The sequence below is a fragment of the Anguilla anguilla genome, chromosome 3 (genome assembly GCF_013347855.1).
Source record: "Anguilla anguilla isolate fAngAng1 chromosome 3, fAngAng1.pri, whole genome shotgun sequence".
Taxonomy (NCBI): domain Eukaryota; kingdom Metazoa; phylum Chordata; class Actinopteri; order Anguilliformes; family Anguillidae; genus Anguilla; species Anguilla anguilla.
Window position 1 is genome coordinate 6,168,172 of NC_049203.1, and position 9,186 is coordinate 6,177,357.

The 9,186-nt window shown below is 43.0% G+C and overlaps 1 protein-coding gene across 1 annotated transcript; it reads left to right on the plus strand.

The window, feature by feature from the left end:
• Window positions 1-1,227: 1,227 nt before the first annotated feature.
• Window positions 1,228-5,885, plus strand: six7 (SIX homeobox 7). The gene is made up of 3 exons (XM_035411166.1): window positions 1,228-1,635; window positions 4,856-5,019; window positions 5,320-5,885. The coding sequence occupies exons 1-3, from the start codon at window positions 1,228-1,230 to the stop codon at window positions 5,522-5,524; spliced, it is 777 nt and encodes a 258-aa protein (XP_035267057.1). The 3' UTR covers window positions 5,525-5,885.
• The last annotated feature ends 3,301 nt before the right edge of the window (window positions 5,886-9,186 follow it).

Consider the following 9,186-nt stretch of genomic DNA (forward strand, 5'->3'; position numbering starts at 1 on the left):
TTGGCTGACATATGTCTCCAAAAGGCTTCCCGGTCAAATGGAAGCCGGCATGTGATACCGATTTTCATGGCCCGACGGAGGGGATGGGACCTGATCCTCATTAAAACGGCAACCCGCGTTCAACGTCTGTTCACCAGCTCCGCTTAGTACGGACTATACATTAATTCAAAAAGGGAAAAAGACGACTTGAACTAAAACGTTAACTATCCGATATAACTATTTAGGACTGTTGTTATTAGAGTTAAAAAGGAGACAAGACAGTCCCAGTTACAGCTATCTGCATTTCCTATGAATTGTGTTATGCATTGCTAATGACCATTTTAATCGTCCTTTGGGTGCGTGATCACTAAAATCAAATTCCAGCTTCCCATCAGTGCAACTGATTGGTCTTTCCATTTGCTTACAGTCGTGTGTCCTGTTTTTCCTTCTATAGATTTTTTTTCAATTCCGCATACATTTTCTTTTTCAGAAACTCTTCCCATTCAGTAACTATCACTCGTAAACATTAACCCATTGATTGGGGAGATCATAGGCAAAGTTTTTTTTTTCTGACAGTGTAGTTTCTGGACATGTTATACAATTTGAACAAAACTATGCAGGTGGATTTCAAGCTTAACACATTGCCAAACCTGATTTTCATTGGTAGACTAGTCTACCGTCGGTCTTTTTTTTCTATTATAGAGAAGATAACCGTCCGATCTCCTCGTAAATGTGAATTGCGCATTATCCACCATGATTATCCATCCAATTAAATAATTGCGTCGTAAACACGTATTCGGACTATCGAGCTGTCCTTCGGATTAGCCTAACAAACCGATCAGGCGGCAGTCACCTCTATCCCACGCTGAGTGGCTAATTACTGCTCCGCATAATCCCTCTCAAAACAACTACTCAGATGCTAATTGTATCTTACTATAAATACAGGTTGACTTCTGGTATTTCTCCTTTACTCCCATACTCAAGGAATCCGACTTCTTAGGAAGACACCGGGCGGCCCTTCCTACACCAAATAGGCCTAGCAGAGCCGAATTTTAAAACACATCAAATATAAAATATTTTTCGTTACGTGCAGCTTGGACTACGCACACAAAGTATTATAAAGTGGCGTTTTATTTTACGTTAATTTTTAGTTACGTCATAAATATTCTAACTTCTGTTTTTGTGATGTCCGGTATTTCTTTCCACTTGAAAAACATATAAGCCAATATTTGTATTTCTGAATAAGCCATGTTCCCGTTGCCAATGTTCACGCCAGATCAGGTGGCGCGTGTATGTGAGAACCTGGAGGAGACCGGGGACATCGAGCGCCTCGGCCGCTTCCTGTGGTCACTGCCTGCGGCAGTCCCGGCCTCGGCCAGCGACGCGCTCAACCGCCACGAGTCCGTGATGCGCGCCCGAGCCCTGGTGGCATTCCACGGCGGTAACTTTGAGGCGCTTTACCAGATTCTGCAGAGCCACCGCTTTACGCGCGAATCTCACGCCAAGCTGCAAGACCTGTGGCTGGATGCGCACTACCGTGAAGCGGAACGCCTTCGCGGGCGGCCGCTGGGACCCGTGGAGAAGTACCGCATCCGCAAGAAGTTTCCCCTCCCGCGCACAATTTGGGACGGCGAGCAGAAGACCCACTGTTTTAAGGTAAGGACTTTTGATCATATTCACCAGATGCGCGCTGGTTTGTTCCAAGTTTTTCGCCAAATGTGAATTGCAATGAGATGGGCCTGCAAAAGTGACATTTTTTGATCCAGTAATTTATTATGTTTTCATTGTAATATCAATGATTTGTCCTTGACAAATGATTGCACAATTTAACGATGTGTTACAAGAAAACTATAGCTGCAATGTGTTACTGTTGGTAACTGTTGGTGTTACTGTTGGTAAATATAGTAACACATATTTGTAGAAGTGAATAATGGCAACAAGATATAATACTGTGGACAAGTACATTACAGTCGTCGTTGGTGTCCTGGTCTGGCATAATTTGGGGGAAACGGGGCAAACTGAGTGCTGCAGATTTTCACGTTGCCTGTTTATCTTGGCTTTGTTGTAATGAGAGAGTGGATGATTGTCTCTCTTCCCTTTCCTGCTACGTTCTCTGATATTACTAAGTGTCGTGGTCTCACATGACAGTCCTTGATGACGAAACAGCAAAGCGTGGTGTCTCAAGTGAGTCACACGTCTGTATTCCACTTACGTATTTAAACATCACCGCGGTCTGTCAGCTTCGGAGTTCACATCCACGAGGGCCGAGGTGTGGAAGCGACAATTTGATCCTCTTCAGAGTTACAAAACCCGTAATCACTGAGTGATTCAACAGCCAATTAACACAGTTTCTGTCAACCCTAATGCCGGAATTAAAGTGCTTAGTTTCAATGGGGAGTATCCACAGGCCTACAGCACAGAATTAAACCCACAATTAAACAGCGTGTAAGCCCCACCGTTAAAGAACTCCTGCTGTTCTGAACTGCCGTTGCGCTGATAGGCCACGGCCTTTCGGATAAGCCTCTTGGGTCCACACGCACACCTGTGGCGGTAATCTGTGGTAACAGATGAGGGCGCACCCCCCTTAAAGGACTTCAGTGGGGCCCTGCCCCCACCCCTGAAATCCCTATGCCCCCCTGGATCCCCTCCTCAGGTGGAGCTACACTGAGAATCTCTGTGGGTTTGGAATGTGGTCTCCATCTAGGTCACAGTGCTGCAATACAGTACCTGTGTGTAGGGATACAGTAGAGTATCTTTGTGTTGGAACAGTATATTATCTTTGTGTAGGAACAGGGTGCAGCACATTTGTGTAGGAATACAGTACAGTATCTTTGTGCAGGAACGTAGTACATTATCTTTGTTCATAAATACGGTACAGTACCTGTGTGGGCTTAGATCATATCATCTTTGTATAGGAACACAGTACATCATCTTTGTGTCTGTTTTGCTCAGTTCATTTAGCTGAATACCAGGACAGCTGAAGCTGACTGGTCTCTTAAAGTGATCCTGTATGGGCTCAGACTGTTCTTAATTGTTCCCCTCTTTCCTAAAGTTCGCGTGTTTGACCTTTAACCCCATATGTATTCACCCCCATGGCAAATGAAGAGGTGAAGTTCACTATAAATTTGATCCAAACGACATTGAAAGGTTGATGGGACCTACATTTCCATAACTGGTATTTCCTACGACGTAATATACTCCTAGAAGGCAGTGATATAAGACTGTTCAAATACTCACTTGATTGTTGGGTGTAAGTTTTGCATTGTTTTGAATTGCAAGTAAATGACAGCAGCAATGGTGAAGACAGGCCATTTGAGAGGCTCTGCAGACAGTATTACTGTGCAGAACAAGGCCAGTGATGCAAAGCAGGGGCCAGTAGTTTGGGCTCATTACTAGAGAGGACTGCAGGTTAAGAATATGGCTGTGCAGGAAGTGCAGCATTGGGCTGACCTTAACAGAGTGGTGCTCCCCCAGTGGCAGATCTTTGTACTGCAGGCGCAAAATCTACGCTTCAAAATCTGTGTTAATCGTAAGGCATCTTGCCTCTCCTCGTCCCTAAGCTTCTTTCCTCCCTCCTGAGCCAATCATTAAAATGTTTCACTGGCCTATAATTATCTATAAATACTGCTTAATGAGATGGCAGATTATTTCCAGCATGGCTTAACAGACAGCCCTGTCTCCCCGAGTCAGTGACTTAAGATCAGACGTCCAGAGGCACTGGCCAAGTGAAGATAAATAATCTGCCCTGACATTTTTACTGGGATGACTTAACGCGATTCCAAGCAACAGACTAATCAAATTACACTTACACAACGTTTCCTGTAAGTGAATGCTGAAGGTGGGCACGAGGATGTCTATTCTTAGAACATATCACCTGTTCCAAGCTGTCTGCCACCAACGAGCTTAGCAATGTGTCAATTTAACATGCAGCAGATTGTGTCAGATTGTGTGACAGAAAATATGTGTCAGCTGGCTAGGGAAGAAGCTAGCAAAACTGCGTAACAGTGCACAATGAATGAGTGACATGTGTATGAGTATAGACGAGAAGTAAAAAGTGCAGATTCAGCTCACAGGAATAAATGTTTAAAAAAAAGCTCTGGCTTCAATTTTTTTGCTGCAATGAGTCGAGAACCAGTTTCATCTTAAACTGATGATGTGGAGTCACCACTGTAGCACTCTAACCTGCCCCAGGTGCACTGCTGCTCTAGCATGTGCACTGTGGTTATTCCACACACCACAACCAACGCAGTACTACAGGAGGGAGCTAGCACGGACCGGAGGATGACAACAGGCAGCCTCTAGATGCTTTGTGCATGTTCCAGTAACCCAAGGAAATGTATCTTTCCTAAACCTACCCTACCCCTGGTTGGACACGGCTAACTGTGTGCACTCTCAGTCATGATCAACAAAGGACAAGGCCAAGGTCCAGAAAGTGACTATAAACCCAGTGTGAGGGGCCCTCAAAAAATGGGATTTTCTGGGGTAGTGGGGCCCAACGTGAGATCTTTTTGTGGGGCCCAAAATCCCTGGAGGTGGTGACCATCTCAGGAGGCTTTAGGTCATTCTCGGAGAGAACTCGATCTCTGGGAACAGGGCTTGTAACCCGAAGGTTGCACGTTTTCGATTCCTTGCTGGTGCAATGCTGCTGTTCCATTGAATAATGTACTTATCCTAATAATGTACTTATGTAAAAAATGCAAAACCGTGTCTTTTGCTCTGGGTAAGAGCTTCTGCTAAATGACAGTAATGTAACAATTTAAAATGCAAATGTAAAGATAAAGATAGTCTATCTGAAAGGTTTATAACACAACAGTGAATGAGAGACTCTTGCAATGCACTGACTGTATGTACGTGTGTGTGTGTGTGTGTGATGCAGGAACGAACTCGCAGCCTGCTCCGGGAGTGGTACCTGCAGGACCCCTACCCAAACCCCTCCCGAAAACGTCACCTGGCCCAGGCCACGGGGCTCACGCCCACCCAGGTGGGCAACTGGTTCAAAAACCGGCGACAGAGGGACCGAGCAGCTTCAGCCAAGAACAGGTTAGTCAGGACCCCTGAGGATTACGAGTACTAATACAAGAGGGCTGTCCGCAGAGAATGCCTGAAAACTGCCCTCGATTTATACTGGAGGTTACCAGGTCTACTCAAACTGCAACCTGCATCAGACCAGTGTCAAATAATGAATCTGAAATACTTTATCTCTTTAGATGCCACTGTAATTACTGCAGTTTACTGACAATTGTAAAAGAAACATTCATTTTCACGAATCTAAAAACAAAATTATGCTGGACAGGAGAATGACTCTCTCTCTCTCTCTCTTTCTCTCTCCCTGTGGTCTAGACTGCAGCAGGACCCCAGTCTCTTGCCAGCAGGCACCTCTTTGGACGGCAGCTCACAGGACCTCCGCCCCCACCTGCCCCCCTCCTCGCCCAGTCACCCGGGCAGCCCGGAGACCAGTGACTCCAGCACGGGCACGGGCCACCATGGGACGAGGGCCTCCACTCCTGAAATATCCGTCAGCAGCGACAGCGAGTTCGAGTCCTGAGTCCCGACCCATGACAGATTTAGGTAGATAGACCCACCTTTGGCCCTGATGCGGTAATCTCTAACTCCACTCCAATCTGTAATCAATCAATCTGCTGCACAGTGATGATCTGTGCAGCAGTGGGAATGGAGGCGGAGCCAAGGACGTTTGTATGGAGAATGTTGATGTGGGAAAGGACAAGGAACGGAACCAAGACATTAACAGGCGCATCACACACAAGCACTTATCCGCAGTTTTGGTGATGGTCAACCAGGTTGTGCTCTAGAATAACTCCGCCATGGTGTTGTGTCTGTACAGAGGACCAGGTATTTTAAACTCCCCTTTCTGACTGTTTTTGGATGGGAAAACTGAGAGTATGCTGCTGGGAAAACTGATGTCTTCTTTGTTATTTAGGCATGGACACACACACATGTGTACAGCTGTCAATTGTTTGGACACTCATAACACCGTTACATACTTTGTTATATTTCGATGTGAATTTTCCCTTGAGTTAAATTTCTATTGCAGTTTGGACTTTGCAGTTTACTTTGCACTTGTGTCTACTAATGTTTAGTCAAACCTCACTATCCACAATGGCCAAATGAATCATATAAATAAGGAAAATATAAAAAATGTGAAAATGACTTGACTTAGTTTCCCAGGGAAAAGTCTGGGTGATTACCTTTCAAAGTACAGAAATAATAATGTGAAATAGCAGAAACAAAAATGGATTATACCAAAGATCATACAAAAAAAACTGTATCTTGTGCAGCAACGATAAGGCAAGAATAGCAAGCACAAATCAAGATTTCAGACCCTCAGCATTATATCAGGCCTGCAAGTATTTGATTAAACTCACTTGATTTTAGTCTGATTTGCTTGCTGGCTCCCTCTGGTGGTGAATTTCACACATTACCGTGCTCAAGGGCAGTCAAGAGGAGGAGGAATAACTTCATACTCTTAGGATTAGAGGAACTGCACTTCACATTTGTAACACAATGTTTACTCTGTGAATACGAAAGGAAGACCGCTTTGACAGTGCATCTCAGATTACACAGATTTGAAATTTGTATTTTAAAAAATCAGTAATAAACCATAAATGATTAAAACTAGGAAAATACTGTTATTTTATTATATATCACATATGGTACCCCAGGCACCATTATTCATTCTTGGGGTATACAAAATGTATTGTTGGGTGTTTGACCGCAAAGACTTCAGTCTGTGCGCTCTTTTCTGTAAGCCTGGGAAGATTCAGAAGAATTTGTGGCATTGTACATAGCTAGGGCTGACCATCTCTGCTGGCTTTTATGGACACACATCGGATTGGGCAGGACTTTGCCTTGTCTAAAAGAGGCAGATTATTAATTCCAGGGGGAATAAAGAATCACTGCCTGGCTACAAAATGTAATAATATCTCTGCGGTGGAAGCATCTGCCAGAACTCTGTGCTGCCATTCCAATTCGTCCACCCATCATTCACTGAGGTCATTTCATTAATATTTATTCCTTCTCTGCTCTCTGCTGTCAGCAACCCAGCGGTGATAAGTTCTTGCTGTGTTTCTCAGAGTTTCTACAGCGCTAGTTTTTATATGGTCCGCTTTGGCTATGGTATGCTCTTCCCTGCGCTGTTCTAAGCTGTAGAAATAGAATGGTAGATTGTCTCAATGTTCCGCCTTGTGTTGTTCTAAACCATAGAGATAGAATGATAGATTGTCTCGCCGTTCTGACTTGCACTGTTCTAAACTACAGAGATAGAATGACAGATCGACTCTGCGTTTTGACTTCTGCTGTTTTGCCCTCTGTAATATGTCGCCATGAATATAACCAAAGACAGGGAAGAGGGGGTCTGAGCAGCCTGACATTTGGAATGGAAGTGCATTAGGAAATCTTGTGGGTTTCACTCCCAGGTCACTCCCTGGCTAGCATCTCTGTACTTCACTGGTCCTTCCTTCTGCGCTGCTCTGTATTCAATATGTGTCAAGTACATCTTTAGAGTCAATGACAGCTGATCTTTAGACTGCTAACTGCACCTGTATTTTATATACTTGAGTGAATGACAAGTGAGAATTAAGGTTCATCTATCATCTGCAATTGGCTTGTCCCTTTATACTTGACTGAATCCAATTTAGTTGCATTGCCATGAGGAAACTTATATAGAATCATTCTGACTGGAGACAGAAGTTCCTTTTGTTATAATTTAGACATTCTCTTGTGAAGTACTGTGGCCAAGGAAATGCCATCACATTTGGCAGATTTAAATAAATAAATAAATAAATAAATAAATAAATAAATAAATAAATAAATAAATAAATGTTTTTCCTGCGCTGTTCTATAGTGTTGGTTTTTCAACAGGGGGCAAAAAGATAATGATAAACATTAAAACATTAAAACTGATGCACAACTGCGGTTAAATTCAAAGGGATTTGTCTGTGCCTTTAAGGACAGAGAGGAACTTAACTATGACTTATTGAAACAGTTTTGTTTCAATACATATGTGTTTTGTACATATGTGATGTATGCATTTCGAATAAATGAAATTATTTTTAACCAGATGTTGTGTCAGTTCTACCAAAAGTGTGAATTTTGCTTTGCTTCTTGAAACTGAATATAGTAGAGATCTATTCACATGGAACAGAGTTTAGAATGCAAGCTCCAACAGCTCTGCTAGCTAGCTCTGGCCTACTATCATACCTATAATCGTAAATAAAAACTCACCAACACGTTTGCTACCCTAGCTGAACGAAGAAGCCTACCGTTATATTATTAAATATTCTATTCAAGCCTTCGCAAGCAAACGTGGTTTCTTCTGAAACTATCCCATTTGAACTTCACTGATCGCTGGCTGGCTACCTAGCTATAATGGCTAACTAGCTAGTTGGCTAACCAAACATTTTCGACGATGATGTAGGCTCCAGCGATTAACACAAATGGCGTAAACGTGTAACACCTATAGCAATATATAATCAGATTATTACAATGTAGCAAGATAGATATTCCAAATCGTAGCAATGTTTTTAAAAACTCACCTCAAGTCGTCTTTTTATTGAAAATAACCGGCAGAAAATGTCCAGCCTCAATTTATGTCTGGACCATCACAACTGACGTGTAATCAGCCATCCCAACGACAGATAGGAACAGGTATTAGTCTGGGGAAACTTCTATGTTGACTAAATGGAAAACTGATTCTAGATAAAATCTTAGGCACACTTATTTTCTCGTTCTCTGTAACGATAGTCGCAATTTTTTTTTTTTTTTAACCAACTGATGTCGCTGTTGAATTGTCTCCTGGAAACTGAAATCTGGGAATTATTTTCTGATGAGACCTTCAAAAGGTGGGTTTTTATTTCTGGAGCCCATGGGTACTGCAATATTACAAGAACCCACACAGTTAGTATTAGTAGTGCCCATTTCCACCTGGAACATGTCGCAGAACGCGTTGGATCAGTAAGTAGGCCTACCGTTAGCTAGCAACAATTAAATAGCTTTCAAGCTTGGACATGTGGAACCAAAGGCTTTCTTTATTCCGGTGTTATGTCCCGAGTTTGATACTGCTATAGTGTAATGTTACTGTACAGTAACTCAGTAGCTCAGTGTTTTGCAGGTCCACCGTTTTTGCAGTTATACAAGTTTGTGGGAAACCCTGCTGTTGGTTGCTCCATATCTCAACCACATCATTTAAAA

Bases quoted from the DNA above. Each gene is read 5' to 3' on its own strand.
- six7 (XM_035411166.1), top strand. From the start codon at position 1,228: ATGTTCCCGTTGCCAATGTTCACGCCAGATCAGGTGGCGCGTGTATGT. The intron at 1,636-4,855 runs GTAAGGACTTTT...TGTGTGATGCAG, and splicing joins AGAAGACCCACTGTTTTAAG to GAACGAACTCGCAGCCTGCT. The intron at 5,020-5,319 runs GTTAGTCAGGAC...CCTGTGGTCTAG, and splicing joins GCAGCTTCAGCCAAGAACAG to ACTGCAGCAGGACCCCAGTC.